This window comes from Tamandua tetradactyla, chromosome 19 (assembly GCF_023851605.1).
Source record: "Tamandua tetradactyla isolate mTamTet1 chromosome 19, mTamTet1.pri, whole genome shotgun sequence".
NCBI classification, from domain to species: Eukaryota; Metazoa; Chordata; class Mammalia; order Pilosa; family Myrmecophagidae; genus Tamandua; species Tamandua tetradactyla.
In genome coordinates, this window is record NC_135345.1 from 15,338,968 (window position 1) to 15,358,590 (window position 19,623).

Below are 19,623 nucleotides of genomic sequence, written 5' to 3' on the forward strand. Positions count from 1 at the left end.
TGCCTTGTTCCTTTAATACTGATGCTATGTTTTGAAACTGCATAATCTTTACCCCCACCAGTAACAAGACAACTCATGATAGCCCCACTTGTGTCCTTTTATCTTGTTCTGCAACCCTGAAGTCAGATGCCCTTGCACATGGCTCCCTTGTCAATTAACATGAATCAGCCCAGAACTGACCACCCCAATTCCTAAGTTAACCTGCAATACCAAGGAAGTTCTAAGCAGAGTTGGCTGCCCTGACATGCGCAGTAGCCTAAACTTTAAAATTCAAGTTAAGCAGGCATATATAATCAATCTGTGCATGCTCAGTGATTGGACTGTCTTCAACCTTATCATCTCAAACCACCTTGCTCATTAAATTAAGCCTGTCTGCCTTTGTTTGAATGCCATACAATACCAAACATTTCTCCAGTTTGGAGAGACAGCGTTCTTCCTCCTGTCCTTGTGAGGCTAGCTTTGATGAATAGACCTTCTTTCTTCTTAATATCCCAATGTCACTTAATTGACTCTGCTGCACATTGGACAAGGACTCACTTTGAGCTGCAACAATTCTACATGCATGATCTCATGTTAGGAACAGGAGAATGGCTTGGTCAGATGGGCTGTCTGCCACTCCACCTACCCTTAAGCAGCCTGTGCCCTGACAAATCACACCTGCGCAGCACCAGCCTTTCCCAGATAGCATTTTCCATCACCAGTCACTGACAGCAAAAATTGCCACATCCAGGGTTTCACTAGGAGAGTGGGTTTAGGGTTAAAACAGATCTGGATTCTGTGTGACCTTAGCCGGGTTATTTGATCTGAAGCCTTATTTTTCCTACATAGAAAATGGGCACAGTATTCAGCAATCTTTGCTAGGAGGACTTTGGGTCAGCATTTACTGCTCCACTCACGTTCTCTGAAGTTGCTGGTCTTAGTGTGGTCTCTGCCTATGCCTTGCTGTCCTGGCTGCAGCCCCTGCATGCTTACGAGATGCTCCTGGGGAGTTTGAAGGAGTCCAGTGATTCCTTGGAGGCCCTTGGGAGCCCTGACAGACTCTGGAATGTGAAGGGCCTTGGGGAGTTTTTGATCAGAAGCTGCCAAGATTGCTTAAGTTTCTGTTTATCCGTCAAACTGAAGAAAATTATAATTAAGCCCTGTGAAGAAATACCTGCATAAGACACTAAAGAGGGCCAGAGGGATAATTTGCTTCCTAGTTTAGGTTTGTTTTGAATCTTTAGTGGCTTTCAGCACTGAAAACAAATCCACAGCCACAAACTTCCTTGATTCTCCCTCATTAAACCGCATCGTAAATTGATATGGTCTTGAGAATCAAGAGGACATCCTTGTATAGTGACTCTGTTGAAAGAATTGAGCTCAGAGGACTTTGTCCTGGCTTTTCTAACTGAATTCTGAGGGAACACAATGGACAAGAGATCACAGGTCACTTTCTTTTCTTACTGAAAAAATGCATATTAGTTTGAACCCTATGAAATTACTGTTTTTGTAAGTAAAAAATAATCGGCTATTGGCAGTTACATATGTATAGTGAACAAATACAATGTATAGTGAACAAATATTAAAATTACAAAGGAAACACTGACACGTAAATGTCTCTCTCTTCCAATCCCCTGCTTCCTCTCTCCAAAGGCAATCGCTGTTGCCCGTGTTGTTCACTAGGAAAAGATTTGCTCACATACTAATTTACAAATGCATGGAAGCGTGGTATGTACACTGTTTTATTTTTTTACATTTATTTAGCCACTTCTCTTAGAAATAATTCCATTCCACTTCATTCTTTTTTTTAATGAGTCCCTATGGATATTTCCATTCTTTCCAGTCTTTTGCTATTGTAAAAAATGCTATAATGAACATCCTGACCCAGATATCTTTGTTATATGCCAGCATATGTACGATATATCTCTACAAGGGAAATTATTAGGCTAAAGGACATGTGAATTAAATTTTGACAGACAGTGACAAATTATCCTCAAAATGAGTTGGACTAATTTACATTCTCTCCAACAATTCATGTCTTCTCTGACTGTGACCTACACCTTGTAGTACTGGTCAACCTCACCCTTTCCCTCGTGACGTCTACATATTTTCAGCCACCAAATACCTTCTGTTATTCACAAACGCTGTTCCTTGACTTGTTGGCTCCCAGGTCTCTGCTCTTTCTTACGCTGCTTCACTGAGGGTAGGGAGGCAAACCCATTTCTCATGCTCCCTGGCCCGCTGGTTTCCTATTGGGTTTGCCCAGTGGGAGTGCAGGGAGGGGAGAAGCAAGAACATTTCTCCCTTCCCTCTTCTGCTTTGGTCACACTTCCAGGGTATTTCCGGCAGCCATGGTGATTCCAGTAGCCCTGAGCTGACTCCTCCCTCGGGGGACCCACCCCAGCAGGGTGCTCTGGGTTCTGGCCTCGGGGGTGCTCTACCTCCTCATTTTGTCTCTCCAGCGCTGGGGCTCATCAGGTGAGGCTTTTAGCCATTTGATTGCCTCCCTGTCAACGTGTTTGCCCTTTCAGCTTTTCCACTGTCTTCTTCACTGGTTCCCCATTTTTAGTTCTCTCTGTTGAACTAACTGCCTTAGCTTTGTTTGCTTGTTTGTTTTTTCCCCCCCTTGACTGCACACTGGATTTATATACCCGGGGTTGATAAGGATGAGGAAAAATGGTGAGTTGGGAAATATTTTGGCAGATGGTTTGACCAGGAAGTTGAAAAATACACATACCCTTGACTACATGCATATATATGTGTATATGTAGAGATGCATGTTAAATGTTTATGAATGTTTATATTATGGATATGCAGAGATTTATTATGGGTACACAGAAATAGATGTTGAAATACCTGTAGGTGAACTAACATGATGTTTGTAATCTGCTGCAAAATATTCCACAGGGAAGGAACAAATGGAATCTTGTAAAGATAAAACTGGCCACAAGCAGATAGTTGTTTAAGCTGGATGACAAACACACTGACATTCACTACACTTGTCTCTTTACTTTTGACTGTTTGACATTTTCAATAATAACACTTTTTTTCAGAAGCAAAATTTGGGACTTTGTAGTCCACTCTCTAGGAATTTATCTAAGGGGAAAAATCATGAATTTTTTAAAAAGATTTATCTTTAAGGATTTTTTAAACAGCATTTTTTATAATAACAAAAAATTTGCAGACAACTTAATTGCCTAACAGTGGGATTGTCCTATAATCATTTACAATACATCTATATATTGAATGCTATTCAAACTTAAAAAAGACATGCAGAAACATATATTGACAAAAATGTTTATATTTTAAATGAACAAACAAGTTATAAAAGTTTATGATAGTATGATTCAATTAAATATCTTTCTTTACCTATGTTTATATATCTATATGTATATCTAACCTATATCTAATGCCTAAAAGAGGATTTGAGGGCTATATCCTAATTATGAACTATGAGATCTCTAAATAGAACTGGTTATTTCTTCCTTCCACTTGTTTGTACTTTCTGGTTGTTTGTTGTCGTCATGTTCATGTATTACTTGTGAATTATGAACAATGAATAGCACATTTCTTCTTCCCTCCTTTGAATGTCCCTTTTGAAATGGACATTCCCCTTGGGTGAAAGTGCATGTGTTGGGGTAGGGAGTTGAGGGAGTCACACTTAACTTTTTTCCAGCAAATACCAGTTCTCTGCTAACCTCCGTCAGGCAGGGCTTAGGGGAAAATGGGCACCAGTCTAGGACAAAAAGAGACAAAGGAAGAGGGAATGTGAAGGGAGACAAGGGTGGCCGCCTTCCCATTTAGTGGATGCCAGGCCTGTCCGTGATCAGAACAGCAGCTGGTGCCTGGGGTGTGGCAGCCATAACTGTTACTGGGGAGCCAGAACCCAGGGAGAGGGTTCCTTCACATGCCCAGGGAGGGGGTTCCTTCACATGCCCAGGGAGGGGTTCCTTCACATGCCCCGGCTGCCCTGGCCATCATCATCTTTCTGATGTTCTGCCTCTTGGACCTGGCCCTCCTTCCTAGAATCTGCCTCCATTTCTTCTTTGCATTTCACTTGCCTTCAGCTAACACTTCTCTTGCTTGGGTGATGCTCCCGACTCTACATCTGTCTTCCAGCTACTGATCCATTTTTGGCCACGTCACCTAATAATGACAATGACTCACCATGCACTTACTATGTGCTGGAAATGTTCTAAAGGAGCTTCAGAAACATCATCTCCTCAAATCCTTCTGACACTCTGAAAAGGTGATGGAGACCCTCCTCAATTTTACAGATGAGAAGACCTGGAAACTGAGGGAAATAAAATGACTCATCCAAGGCTCAAAAGAGGGTCTGAAACCTATGTCCTTATTCTCTCTACTACCCTGCCCTATCTCTCTAGCAGTTGCCATCATATCTGTATTTGTGCTTGGGAACATGGGCTCTGGAGGTAGGTAGTCTGGGGAGAAAGTCAGGCTCTGTCTCTTATTAACCCTGTGACCCTGGCAAGTGGCAAACCTCACTCTGCTCCACATTCCTTACCGGTAAGGAAGCATGTCCCAACCAAAGGATGGTCATGAGGATAGAATGAGACAGTGCAGGCAAAGCATTTGAACAGTTCTGGGTAGAGAGGACCTTGGTTACACATCAGCTGGGGAGATTTAAAACTCACTAAGCCTGCCAACCCAATTCTGGGTGGTAATTGGGCCAGGCAGCAGCCTGGGCATCAGGATTTTCTAAAACTTCCTGGGTGACTGTAACCTGCACCAGAACTGGGAACCACTGCCCCCAGCATGTATGAAGCACCTAATAAAGGCTGGCTATAACTGTTTCATCCTCTGACTTACATGGGGCTTCCCATCCTTCTGTCTTCTGGGCATGCCCAGTTCCCCAGAGTTTGAGGGCTTCAGCCTCAAGCACCCAGACCCCAGTGCTGCCTATTCTACTCTTGGCAAATCCAACCTGCCCTTGGGCTACTGGTACTTGGCATTTAGAACTTGTATGCCCAGTTCCAAGAAAGACAATTCCAGAGCAGCTCTGTTAGTGGGATGGGGCCAGAGGGAGGCAGCACCTTCAGGCTTGAGGGGTCTAGATCTCTGGAGACCCTCCTGAGGGCTGAGCAGACTCAATGTGGGTTGATCCTAATGGACATCCACCAATTAACTGTGGAAGCCAGTTCTAATGCATCTAGTAGTAAAAGTATCACCATCGAGCCATATCATACCTGCAGGTCAGCTTCTAAAGTCAGTCTTATATTTGTGAAAATTGATTTTAGTAATGTTTTATCCTCACTAAAGGTCTTTATTTCTCCATGTAGCTTTTTTAAAAAAATATTTTTATTGGCAAATCTTTATATACATAAGTTCATTCGTGGTGTATAATCAGTGGCTCACAGTATCATCGCATAGTTGTGTATTCATCACTATGATCATTTTTAGAACACTTACATCACTCCAGAAAAAGAAAGAAAAAGAAAAAACTCATGCATATCATATCCCTTACCCCTCCTTGTCACTGACCACTAGTATTTCCATCTACCCAATTTATTTTACCACTTATCAACCTTATTATTTGTTTACTTTTTATCTATATATTTTTACTCATCTATTCATACCCTGGATAAAAAGAGCACCAGAGGGCGGGCCGCGGTGGCTCAGCGGGCAAGAGTGCTTGCCTGCCGTGCCGGAGGACCCCGGTTCGATTCCCGGCCCCAGCCCATGTAAAAAACAAACAAACAAACAAAATATAATAAAACAAGAAAATGTTTAAAAATGTTTCCCTTTCTTCCTTCCTTCCTTCCTTCCATCCTTCCTTCCTTCTCTGTCTTTCCTTCCTTTAAAAAAAAAAAAAAAAAGAGCACCAGACACAAGGTTTTCACAATCACCCAGTCACATTGTAAAAGTTGTATCTTTTACAAGAGTCAAGGCTACTGGAACACAGCTCAACAATTTCAGATATGTCCCTCCAGACACTCCAAAACATCATAAACTAAAAATGGATATCTATATAACGCATAAGAATAACCTCCACGATAACCTCTTCATTCTGTTGGAAATTTCTTAGCCACTGAAACTATATTTTGTCTCATTTCTGTCTTCCCCCTTTTGATCAAGAAGTCTTTCTCAATCCCTTGATGCCAGGTCCTGGCTCATATTGGGAGTCCTGTCACATGTTGCCAGGGAAATTTATACCCCTGGGAGTCATGTCCCACATAGGGAGGGAGGGCAGTGAGTTCACCTGCCAAGTTGGCTTAGAGAGAGAGAGAGGCTATATCTGAACAACAGTTTTCTGGAGGTGACTCTTAGGCCTAATTTTAAGTACGCTTAGGCTGTCCTTTACAGGAATAAATTTCATAAGGGCAAACCCCAAGATCAAGTCTTGCCTATTGAGTTGGTTGTCCCCACTGCTTGCAAGAATATATGCAGTTCTCTAAATGGGGAAGTTGAATATTTCCTTCTTTCTCCCTAGTGTCTCCAAAGGGATCTGCAAGTACTTCTTTATTCACTGCCCAAATTACTCTGGAATATATCTCTTTCATTTTTGAAAGACAGTTTTGCCAGGTATGGATATCTTGGTGGGCAATTTTTTGCTCTCAGCACTTTAAATATGCCATCCCAGTGTCTTCTTGACTCTATGGTTTCTGATGAGAAATTGAAACTTGGTCTTATTGGAATTTCCTTATACATAACATGCTGCTTTTCTCTACCAGCTTTCAGAACTCTCTCCTTGTCCTTGTCTTTCAGCAGTTTGATTACACTATGCCATGGTATAAATCTATTTGGGTTTACCCTGTTTGTAGTTCATTGAGTACCTTGGCTATGTGTATTCACATCTTTTGTTAAATTGGGGAAGTTTTTAAGCCATTATTTTTGGAATATTGTCTCTGCTCCTTTTTCTCTTTCTTCTCCTTCTGGGACTCCCACAATACATATCTTGGTATGCTTAGTGGTGTCCCACAGGTCCCTCAAGCTCTATCAACTTTTCTTCATTCTTTCTTCTTTCTGATCCATGAACTGGATGATTTCAATTGCATTATCTTCAAGTTCATGGGTTCTTTCTTCTGCCAGGTATACTCTGCTACTGATCCCTTTTAGGGAATTTTTTATTTCTGTTACTATGGTCATTGGGTCTGCTTGGTTCCTTTTCATAATTTCCATTTCTTTACTGAAATTCCCTTTGTGTCCATGTATCATTTTCATTATTTCCTTTAGTTCTTTGGCCATGTTTCCTTTAAGTCTTTGAAGATATTTAGGGCTATTTTTTTTAAGTCTTTGTCTGTTATGACCTGTGTCTGATCTTCCTCATTAGTGGTTTCTAATGCTTTAAACTTCTCTGCCTGGGTTATCCCTTCCTGTTTCTTTTTGTTTGTTTGTTGTAGTCTTTTATTGAAACCTGGACATTTTCATGTTTTACTGTGTTATTTACTGTGTTATTACTTAGGCATCTGTTCCTTAAGCTTGTATACAGCTGGTGTTAGGAGAGAATTTTCCTTGAGAGCCAGGGGCTAACTATAAAAAAAGAAAGAAGAGAGAAAACTCCTTTCCCAGTCTTTGCACTCCTTCAGGGTGTATCCATACAATTAGTTTAGAGAACAGCTCCAGACCAAAGCATAGGAACCTCCCTGGTACATGTTTTGTCTTGGGCCTGTGTAGGTAGCCCTAAGAACTCCCCCATTTATATGGCTACAAATATCCCCTCTACTTTAAGAAAGAGTTTCTCAGGATCCCAGGCATTGCACTGCACTGTATGTCCTACATCCTCAGGTTGCATGATTTGATGCTGTCCTACAGAAAAGCTCTGTGAACTGCCTTCTACCTGCAGGGCAAGTTCTGGAATGGCAAGTCCCTCAGGTCACCACCAGATAGCATGGGAAGGTAATTCTGCTCCTTCTGGAACTGGCAAAAGGGATCTGAAGTGGAGCACGGGCCATTCCCCACACAAAGCCATGGAGGTCCAGCCAGGGTACCATGAGATCTTACTGATTTTAAGTAGCCTTTATTTTGATTTGGCTGGTGATTGCCCTGCTTCTACAGTCCTTTAATTGCTTTCTGGAGCTTTGAGAAAGATGGTTCTGCCAGTTCTTGCTGGTTGTTCAAGGCTTCTGTAGGGGGATAGAGCCTTCAAGCATCTTACTTTGCTATCTTGAGGCAGGACCTGGCCCTTTAATTTTTATCTGAGAAAGTTCCCTCTACAGCAGCCTGAATATGTTTACACAGCACCAAACTGACCTTAAAATCCTTCTTGCTGAAAATCTTTGAATAACTTCCCCCTCCTCTGGAATAATACCTTACCCCAGTTCTGCAGGCCTATGCAGTCTGGCCACTGCCACCCCCACTCCCAGCCCCTGGCCTCCATTCACTCCACATCCCTAGGCTCACCTGCTCTTTCTCCACTGACCTTCACTAACTCCTGACCACCCCAAGGACTTTGTAAAGTGGACCCTCTGCCTGTGCTGTTCTACCCACACATCTTGTCTTGCCAAGGTAACCCCACACTTATTCTAGGTCTTTGTTCAACTATCACCTCTTCAGTGAATGCCCTGGCTCTTATTGCCCTCTCCTCCAATTGCATCTGCTGCTCTTTTCTGATTATACCACATAGCTCGTGGCACCTCTTGCAGCCCAATTACACATTTTATATTGGAGTTTTTAGCTTCTCTACCAAAAGTTTTTTGGTGGTCACAAACATGATATTGGAGCCAGAATGGCTAGTCTTGACTCTCCTCTTTGTTTCTTATTTACTGTATCATCTTGGGTGAGTTCCTGAGCTTCTGTTTCTTTATGAGGATAACAATAGTATTGCCTCATGGGATTGAAGTGAAGGTTAAATGAGATAATACATGAGCTTAGACAGTGCCTGACCCACAGTAAGTGTTCTAGCAAACACTGGCTATTTTTCTTGATCATCATGTAACCCCACTGCCAGCCTACATGCTCAAGTGTACTTGTTGAACGAATGAAACTGGGCCTCAGAAATGTTAAGGACAAACCCAAGGTCACACAGCTATAAGCAACAGAGCCAGGATCCAATTGCATTTCTTTTGTCTAAGCCCATGTTCTTATCTCCATGCTACCCTGCCTGCTACCATGCAGCTGTCTTTGTACCCCTGGCTTTGGAGTTATACCTGGAGGAGATGCTACTTAGCAGGAGCTCTGAGCCTGAAGAAACAAGGCTAGAGTCTTCTGTTTCCTGTGTTCCAGAGAAAGCAGCCAGCAGGGCTCTGGGCCCTTCTGATTCAAAGCCAACAAGGAGGTCTTTGACCAGTTGCTTTATAGTCCCCTATTGCCTCCTGGCATCTCTCTACTGTCAAGGCCTTTTCATGGTCTTGAAATCAGATTTTCTGAGAATTCATATTGCCACCAACATTTTTCTTCAGTTCTTATCTCTTGCAACTGTATTCCTAAGATTAAAGCCCCCCTTAAGAAGAGGTCCTTGTCATCAAATGCGTATAACTGGGAGGGATGCAAACCTAGCTGTCTTTGATTTGGACCTAAGGAAAACATGATATTAACTGATAATAATAAAAATGAATTTTTTTTGGAGGATGCATGGTCTTGGAATAATAACATTTTTTGGCCAATTGCATGTTCCAAGGAGAGAGCTCCTTGGAACTTTATATTCCTTGACTCACTTAATTTATAAGGACCAATTTTGTGATTGCTATTTTTTAGATAAGGAAACTGAGACCTATTAAGCTAGAATTGAGGCTGAGGGCTATCTGACACCAAAACAATTCTTTTGTGCTAAATCGGCTTTTAAAAATTAAGCATATATTGAGACTCACACATTGTCTGAGCAAGGCATTGTACAAAACACTAGCAAAACAACAGTGAACAAAACAGTTTCTGCTCCCAGGAAGCTTTCTAGATTCTAGTGGGTGATAGACAATAAACAGCAAGCAAGGGAAGCAGGTAAATAAAGAGCACGTCAAATGGTTATGAGTGTTATGGGAAAAAATAAAACAGGGTTGTGGATAGGATGACATTTGAGTAGAGGGCAGAAGGAAGTAAAGGATCTCTCCTGGTAGAAGGAAGAGTGAGTGCAATGGGCTTGAGGCAGGAGTATTCTGGGTGAATTCTAAGAACAGCAAGGAGGCTAGTCAGGCATCAGATCAGAAAATAGTGGGGGGACACAGGTCACTTAGGGCTCTGTAAGGCTCCTAAGACCTTTTTGGGTTTCCTTTGAGAAAAAAGATAAGGCATGGAAGAGTTTCTTAGCAGAGAAGTGAAGTGACCTGACTTTTGTTCTGGCTATTGTGCTAGAACACACTTCAGGAGGCAAGATCAGAGACAGGGGGACTGGTTAGGACACTACTGTGGCAGTCCAGGTAAGAGATGCTGGTTGCTTGGACCAGAGGTGGTGATTGGGTGGTAGAAGTGGTGTTTGGGTATATATTTTGAAGGTGGAAATAACAAGATTTATAGAAGCATGGGATGTAGGGCATGACAGGAGTCAAATATGAGCCTCAGCAATTGGCATAATCAGGAACCAAATAAAGAAATAACGTGTGAGGAACAGGATATTTGGATGTGTGATGCCTAAGATACCTTTTTTACAGCCAAGTGGCAATGCTGAGAGAGCAGTTCTGGCTAGAGATGAATGTGGGAGCCATTAGTGTGTGAAGCAATAATAATAGAGTTGATCTAGGAAGCAGGTGTAGGTAGAGCAGAAGACCTTGGACTGAGCTTTGGGCACTCAAGGATGAGGCAGACCAGCAAAGGAGCTGAGAAGTAGGAATGAGTGGGAGGTAAACCAGAAGCCAGGTTAAGAAAATCTCAAAGGAAGAACCGGCTTTGTCTCCATCTTCCTCCTATCTCCTGGAAAGTAATTCTGTTCAGGGCATGAGTGTTGGGTTCCTAAAGGCCATCCCTACAGGGTGATCTTAGGGTGTGGTGGTTGGGAGCTGTAATGTAACCCAGAAAAGGCCATGTTCTTTTAATCCATTCCTGTGGATGCAGATCTATTGTGGGTGAGACCTTTAGATTAGGTTATTTCAGTTGAGGAGCTGCCCCAAGGTGGCTCTTAATCTTTTTACTAAAGTTCTTTAGAAGAAATGAAATTAATAGAAGCTCATAAAGAAAAGTCCCAGAGAAGCTAAGAGAGGACCCAGAGAAGCTCAGAGAGGAAGCCACTGGAACCAGAAGTTGAGAGCAGTAGGAGCGAAGAACTAGCAGATAGCAGCCATGTGCCCTCTTATGTGACAGAGGTGTCCAAGATTTCAGCAGCCTGTCTTCAGAGTCCAAGTATCATCCTGTTGATGCCTTGACTTGGATATTTTCATGGCCTAAGAACTGTAAATTAAAAATTAACAAATCGCTATTGTAAAAGTGAGTCCATTTCTAGGATATTGCATTCTGGGAGCTTTAGTAAACTGAGAGAGGAAGGATTAGGGACAACCAGGCTCTGTCTTGAGTCTTGTCCAGACTTCCTAGCAAATTGCCTTCTTATCTCATTTGTTAGCTCATTGGTTCATTCATCACTCACTTAAGCAAAAATCACAACAGGAGTAAGGACCGTGCTTTAGACTTTAGTTAAATTATATAATTCTTACTGTGTATGACTCTCACAGCCATCTTACAGATGGGGAACCTGAGATTTAAAGAGATGAAATAAACTTGTCCAAGGTCACAATTAGAAACTCAAATCTGATTTTCTTTTACTGATAAGTCCACAATCTTCCTGTAACCATGCTTCCTCCCCTTGTCTGTTCACTCACCAGTAGGTCTTGAGGGTCTAGGATGGGTTGGGCCTTCTCCTACATGCAAATGGATAAGATGGAGACCATCTCTGCTGTGTTATTATCCACATTTCCAACTACATGATGAAAATGCACCCTGAATAACCCACCACAAACTTACCTGGAACCAAACCAATGTTCCTCTAGCATCGCCTTTCTCCTTCCCCATCCCTCACTTAGCAAGGAGCCTCATAAATCATGAAACAGCTTTAAGGAAGACGTTTCAAGGTGAACATTGTATATGGAGCCTTGTGAAGACCACACATCAGTCCATGGCCTGGGCCTTACATATGCATTGGAGCTGTCAGCCCTAAATTCGTCCTTTGCTTGTTCTGCCAAAAAATAGCTGTGGAGAGAGGCTGGGGAAAGAGGAGGGTGAGTGGGTGGCCAGGGTGAGATATGCTGGATTCCAGAGATTCAAACTGGCACTGGTGTGGGTGTTGGTTATCACCCTCCAGTGATAACCTCCCTCTGCTGAGATGTGGTTTTCCAAGGAGGACATGCCATTCTACAATACAGCTCACCTACTTGAAGGCTTCCTGTCTCTCACCTTCAAGGAAATGAATCCTTAATGATCACTCACACCCACACCCCTTCCTCCATTGGGAAGTTGGCTTATCCACTTCCTATCCCAGGGAGTCCAGACAGAGGAATGGTGGGACCAAGTAGGATAGAAGTTACTATAGAGTCTGTGGTGTCTTTTTATTTATTTTTTACTGTTTTTAAAAATGTCCCTGCAGGATGTGACCACAATGGGAACTTGAGCATGAATAGAAGTGTTGGCTTCTAGAACTTTCTGTTTATAAGCACCTGGTGAGGGATGTGGAAGGGATTGATGGATCTTGTTTACACTGAAGTATGGCCCATATCTGAGAGCTATAAATGCCACTCTTTTCTCATTAATTCGAGAAAATTGTGAGCTTCCAGAACAGGAAGGGTCTGGAGCCCTCTAGACCTTACTTTCTCACTTACAGGTTCTATGGCCTGGCAAGTTCCCTCACTTAGAAAATGAGAATTGGATGATTAAGCAGGGTGATTAAATAAGAGAGTGGGGTTAAAGCCACTGGTACGTTATAGGTGATCAATAATGACAGCCCTTGTCTCCTTATTGGATAAAAGGGAGCAAAAACCAAGAGAGTTTTCACAAGGAAATTTTTCACCTCTTTTCACAATCCAATCTTGTATTGGGGACCTGAAAATTCACTTTTGTTGACCATCTCCTATGGGGCTCTAGATACTTTGATACTTTGACTAATGTCAGTCTGTCAACCAACCCTTAAAGATTGGTTTCATTATCCGCATTTGAGAGATGAGATGCTTGGGGCTCAGAAGGGTTGAAAAATTGGCCACAAGACATTGGTGTATTAAGCAGCAGAGTTGAACCTCTAGCCTAGGTCTGCTTGACTCCTTGATGTTGGAAAGCAAAACTCTCCTGAGTTCTGCCAGTAGCCAAAGGCCATGACTACACTAGTAAAATCAGCAAACTCATGGGTTGGAAGAAATCCTTAGAAGGCTTTGGATCAGTTCTCCAATGGTTATGTCAACCCAGACCAGGTGGCCATCAGGGTTATTATTTAATGACGCCTGAATGAATTTAATAGTGTTTCTCTACCTCAGGGCTCTGTTGAGTTGAGATGTATGTGCAGAGGAGTGGACATCCTGGTGAATTCTCATGGCTGAGAATCCATCAACCTTGAGGAAAAATGTCCTCCCGTGGTGTGGCTAGAAGGGGCTTGGGAAGAATCTGGGGTGTTGGTTCACTTCTCTTGGAGGTACGGGAAAGGTGCACAGTCAGGCCCTGGGCCCCATCCTATTCTGACACTTTGACATTTTTCAAACATGCAAGTACAATCCTAGTTCCTAGAATGTAAATACCACAAAGTCAGAGATTTTAGTTTTCATGTTTGTTTGCAGCTATTTCCTATTCTCCAACCAATAGCTAGCACATTTTAGGAGTTCATGGTGGTGAATAAATAAATAAATAAATTATAGGGCATTTGCTCTGACTATTCTCTCTGCTTGCAACATTCTTACCCCCAGACAATCACCCTCATTCAATTCTCTCTTCCTTTAGGTCTAGGCTCAAAATTCACTTCCATAGAGGTCTCACCTGAACTACCTACCTAAACCTGACCAAACACTGTCACCTTTGTATCCCCTGCCTGCTTTTATCTTCTCTACCTCTTGTAAATTTGTGGGTTTATTGTGGTTTTTTCAACTGATAAATTCCATGAGATAGAGCATCCATCTCTTGTGCAATGCTGGATGTCCAGCACCTAGCACAGACAATAATAAGTGCTCAATAAACTATCTGTTGAATGAATGAATGATCCATAGAAAGAGCTTAGCACAGTGCCTAATATAGAACAAGTGATAGATAATTGCTAATTTTGATAATGATGATATCCAAATGTCACTCTGAGGATGGCATGCTCTGGATTTCCCACTGACAACAAGCAGTGCATGTCCTGTCAGCCTGGTAAGTGCAAAAGACTGTCCTTCCATCCTATCTGACATTCCTCCTTACCATCTTGATAGACACTGAAAAAAAGTGCTTTTACAATTCCTGCTCCCCACTTTTTGCTCTTTGTGGAATTGTGACATAGCATTAGAGATAGTTGATCCTCTCTCCCTAGCTCTTTAATTAAAATGCTTTTGGATTATTTCCTACTAAGGCATAAATGACTAACAGCAATCTTATCCTTGCATCCCACCCACAGTCTGGTAACTTGACCTCTCCCAGCTTCTAGAATATTCATGTCTATGCTTTCATAAATGTAGTCCTCTCTACCTGAAGTACCCTCATTCCTCCCCATTTTCCACCTCAAGAACTTTCTACTCTTTTGAACCCCAGATCTTCAAACAGTTTCTACTCTGGTTTTCCACACAGCTATTCTCCTGTAGCCCTCACTGCAAGGGCAGAGGTCCGGCATGTGGAGGGGCAAGAACAGGCGACTCTGATTGAGCCAGTCGGGGGCATTTGTCAGGCCTCTGGACTCTACTGCCAGACCTCCTGGGGCTCAAATCCTACCTTGTGCCTCTCACGAGCTGTGAGACCTTGACAAGTAACTTAACCACACCATGTCTCAGGTTTCCCACCAGCAGCTGGGGTTGCTAATTCTTATACTGCAGTAAGTACCATGGTCTAATGGAGGAAAGCACCCTGAACCAATGGACGTAAGTAACTTTGAAGGTAAGCATTCTGGAATCCGTCACATTAGGACATGGCTTGGGAGGGTTGGGAAAGGGGGGGCAGGAAGAACATCACTTTCATGGAGTTTTTGATCATTCCTTAAACAATTTCCCTGCCTATAATGAGCCATGATTTCATTTGGAACCAGACATAGAGAAATCAAACAATAGCTGAAAAGTATATTACTGAAAAGTGCCCAAAGCTTTATTATCTCTGTTAATTTGGCAGAAAGTGAACCTCACTGAAATCATCACTCTGGCAGTCAGCTCAAAGACAAGCCTTCACAGCTTGTCTACATGAAGCTTTGGGGCAGTAGAAAGAGATGCTGAGGTAAATGGCCTCTGATCATCTCACATCCAAGGAAGTGACTGTGAAGCCACTTCCAAAACACAAAACACAAATTACAAAACCTGCTTAAATATTCTGCTGCACGCTCCTAGCAGAGGAGTTCATAGCTCTTGGGAGATGTGGAGAGCTTGGCAGTGGGGCTCACGGCTTACACCTCCTAAAGGACCCCGTTCTCTTGGGAACTCATCAGCACGATGTGTCCTGTAACATGGTTAAGAAGAATTTGCAGATGGCTGCCCAGGACTCCCCGCAGTACTCCAGGGCCACCTTCCTCTGAATCACCACTTCAGGGTCTTCCACGCACTTGGGGTCTTTGGTGGTGCTTGCCTGGGTCTTCACTGGACTGGCGCGTGTGGCCTCTTTGACCTCTGGCATCAAGTCCCCTTGGCTGGGTTTCTTTTCTGTGATCAGAGTGGAGTTCAGTAGCTTGAGACTGGCTTCTGGAAACTTCTTTCTGCACAGCCTGGCCCTCACGAGGCTCTCGGGGTCCTTGCAGACGTTCTTCTGTCCCTTCAGACTCCGGCCGAGTTGTCTCCATAAGGCCTTTGTCTTCTTCACAGACTGCAGGCACGAGTCTAGATTGCCACCAAAGTAACAGGAGAACTCCTTGTCCTTCTGGGTGCATGCGACCTTCAGGGTGACGCTGCCTTCCTGCAGCTCAGTGACAGCCCATCTGCATTCCGCCAGGTCTTGGGTAGGGAACGTGCCCCCGGGCAGGCGCGCTTGGGTCCGGCCTCTGTGCCTCTTCTCGGGCCTGTCCAGGGTACCAGGCTGCTTCCGGGGCTTGTCTCCTTCCACCAAGAGCACCTGACCGGCCAGGAGGAGGGAGGAGAGCAGGGCGAGGCTCTGGATCCTCATGGCTGCACCTGGCGGGAACCTGTTTGACAAAAGCAGGTGAGTCAGCACCCAGCCACATTCAGCAAGACTGCGGCTGGCCCCCCTCCCTCCAACATAGGCCTGCCAGCTTTACGAGCGACATCATCTCCCTGGTAATGGCATGCTTGGGAGTGGTTGAGACGGGAAATTTATATTGCATATATGATTCCACAATTAAAAAAAAAAAGAGCAACTAAAGAAGTATTGACAATTAAGTTTGAGATCCTGGACTGGGTTGAATAAAGGAGAAGAAAAGGTTCAACAGGATCTTATTGGGACATATGAAACAAATTGGAATAGAGACGTTAAACCTCATATCAGCATTTCATTTCTTGAACTTGATTGCTGTACTGAAGGAGGTGACAGAAGTGAATATCCTTGTCTTAAGGAAATGCATGTGGAAGTATTATGTGTTCAAGGAACGTGATGTATGCGACCTACTCTCCATGGTTTAGACTACTGATAGATAAGTATACAGATGAATAGATAGAAAAAAAGGTGGAAGGAAGGAAAAGAAAGAAAGGAAAGCATGGCAAATGTGACAAAATATTAAAACTGATGAATCTGAGTTTCTGGAAGGAGATGTTAGAATTCTCCGTATGGGTTTTGTATTATTTTTGCCACAGTTCTAAAAGTTCGAAATTATTTCAAAATAAAAAGTTGAAAGAACAGAAAACAAAGACTCTGGCTCCTGGAAATCCTAGCCAAGCAGCCTATCTACTCCCATTTCTGCTTGATGTAAGTTTTTTTTTATTTGTTTTTATTTTTTTGCATGGGCAGGCACCAGGAATCAAACCTGGGTCTCGGGCATGGCAGATGAGAACTCTGCCTGCTGAGCCACTATGGCGTGCCCTTGATGTAAGTTCTGAGTGTCACAAAATTACTACCGTTCATTCACTCCTTTCACTCACTGAGCCTTACTCACTCCTGCATCTGTTCACTCATTCACCCCTTCATTTACTCATTCAACAAGCATTTATAGAGAACCTATGCTATGCCAGGCGCCAGACGAGGTATTGAATATACTGAGGTAAGTTAGAAAATCTTAGGTCTTAAGAGCTTAAAGAACATAAGGTCTTTGACCAAAGAGTTTGTCCCAACTCTGTCCCCAACTTGATCTTGGGCAAGTCACTCTCCCCCACTGCATCTCAGTTTGTTTATCTGGAAATCAGCATGTTGCATGAAATAATTGCCAAACTTGCTTCCAGTTCCAATATACTAGATTTCTATCTCATGGTTCTACCCAGACTCAGCTAATCTCTGTATGAGAAAGAAATGGTGAGTATCATGAAAGGTGATGCTTGACACAGGTGCCATAGTTGGAAGGGGTTTGGACATGCTGAGCTTGGCATGGGAGAAGAATTCCAGTAGGAAGAGCCTAAGGGAAAACAGGAAGGGGGGAAATTCTTCCGACTTGACCTGGCCAAGGGAACCAGCATGGGGAGCACTGATTTTGAACAGAGCATTTCGACTGCAAGGTCAAGGTCAAGGACCGTGTCTAATTAACTGCTGGAGCCCAGGGAGTGGCACAGTTGTGGGTATATAGAAAGCCCTCGATCAAGACTTTTAAAAAATAAACCATTGACTAAGTAGGATCACCTTAAATGCCAGATGGAACTGCATGGGTTTTATCAGGTGGGCAATAAAAACCCCACACTTGAAAGGAGAAGGAAGCATCATTTCTATTTGACACCTACTAGGTGCTAAGCACTGGCCCAGCATTTGGTTCTCACCTTGTTTAATTCACACAACAGCCTCGGCAGGTTACTATTAATGTTATCACCCCCAGTCTACAGATGTTACAATTAAGGCTCAGACAGGTAAATAAATTGCTCAGGATCCCAGAGTGGGCAAGTGGCAAAGCTAAGACAGGGAGCCAGATGGCATCTCCCTGGCTCATTAATCATTTCTTGCCTTTCATTTTTACTCTGCCTTTCGGAAAACATTGGCAGGGACTAAGAAAAGCCATGCCAGGCTTGGTTTGGCACAGCTTAAGATGATAAGACAGTTGACATTATCTGTGCTCGGTTTAAAAAGAAAATACAAAGTTTTGTTTGAAAGAGGGGCAGACCCAGAAAATGACCCTGGCTTCCGTTCCACCCTGCAAGTTTGGCCTGCCCTTGGCAATGAGGGAGGGGAAAACTGTCAGAGGAGCGTTTACTCTGGCAAGGGAGGGCCGGGATCTGAGGCCAGATACTCTAGAGTAAGACCCATTCATTTCTTGCAGCGTTGGGACTCAGTGTCAAGTCCCCAGTGTCAAGTCCTCGATGGGTTCAGTTTCCAGGCCCAAGGTACCTGAGGTCCTGGGTGGAGTGGGAAGGGAGGGTGGGGAAGGAGGCTATAAGAGAGTCAGCTCTTACCTTGTCCAGAGCTCACAGGTTCAGGGTAATCCCAAATACAAACCGAGCATGCAGTCTGCAGCAGTCTGATCTGTGGCAAGGTGGGGCAGGCTATTTATTTAGGAGTCAGGTTGCAATGCACATACCTGCTGAGCTTTATTCACACCCCTGCTAGCCACGCCCCTTCGGAGGGTGCCAATTCCTCTAGGAAACATGCTGGGTCTAATCCCGTGGATGGGGCTGCATGTGTGGCATTAGACCCCTCCCTCTCCACCCTTGGAAAGGTCCTCCTTGAAGGCGGAAGGGCCCAGCAGCAATATCTGTGGGGGGGGAGTGATAATAATGACAATAACAGTAATTATCACAGCTGCCCATTTAAGGCTCCTCACATCCACTTCATAATGTGATGCCGATGGGATTCTCCCCATTTCCGGATGGAGAAACCAGAACTTGGAAATATTCAACGGCTTATCCAAGGTCACAGAGCTAAGGACAGGCAGAGCTCAGAATTCCAACATGGGATTCTCTGCACCCAGGATCTGGGCTCTTCTCATCTGCAACTCACAATAAATATTGGGGAATGAATGACTGAAGTTGGGACAGTCAGCTCAGTTTTTGAGTCCCTGTTTACATTGGTCCATTTAAGGTTAGTAATGTGGGCAGAGATTTCACCGGCCCCAAGATATGGAGATGGAAAGTGAATATTTTCAATAGAAGTCCCAGCCAGAGATGCTGGCTGTGTCATTCAATGATTCAAAGGCTCTTTGTATGAATTACATAACAGCCATTTCCCCAAGTTCCAAGCCTCTTGTAATAGTGTCTCACTCCCTTGTCCTTTCCACCACTCTACTTTGATCCTGACCTCCACAAAGGGGTCCTGGTACTTCTTTGGATTATTTGGCCATGGGTGAGATGAAGATGCCTTGTTCTACGAGGAAGCCACAAATCAGGGTGGTCTCCTGCAAAATGAGAAATTCCACCCGACTGTCAGGAGGTAGCCAGATTCCTTCTGGAGGAAGATTCTAGGTCAAAAGACAATTTATAAGGAAAGCCGTGGACAGCAGGATATTTTCTGAGAAGTGTTTCTTTGAGTTTTGGCAGGCAATGTGAGCACATTTCTTCTACCAGTTTCCCAGGGACCACACACCACCCCCAATTTCTGCTTGGA

The 19,623-nt window shown here is 43.6% G+C and overlaps 2 protein-coding genes across 2 annotated transcripts in view; both read right to left on the bottom strand.

Annotated features, from left to right (window-relative positions):
- Positions 1-19,623, bottom strand: part of PROM1 (prominin 1) — a 326,288-nt gene that overhangs the window by 64,712 nt on the left and 241,953 nt on the right. The gene's annotated exons all lie outside the window — the stretch shown is intronic.
- On the bottom strand, positions 15,071-18,569 carry FGFBP1 (fibroblast growth factor binding protein 1). Its single transcript, XM_077137118.1, has 2 exons — positions 18,477-18,569; positions 15,071-16,117 (listed from the first exon to the last, which is right to left on the bottom strand). Exon 2 carries the CDS (start codon positions 16,096-16,098, stop codon positions 15,427-15,429), a length of 672 nt encoding a protein of 223 aa, XP_076993233.1. The 5' UTR covers positions 16,099-16,117; positions 18,477-18,569; the 3' UTR covers positions 15,071-15,426.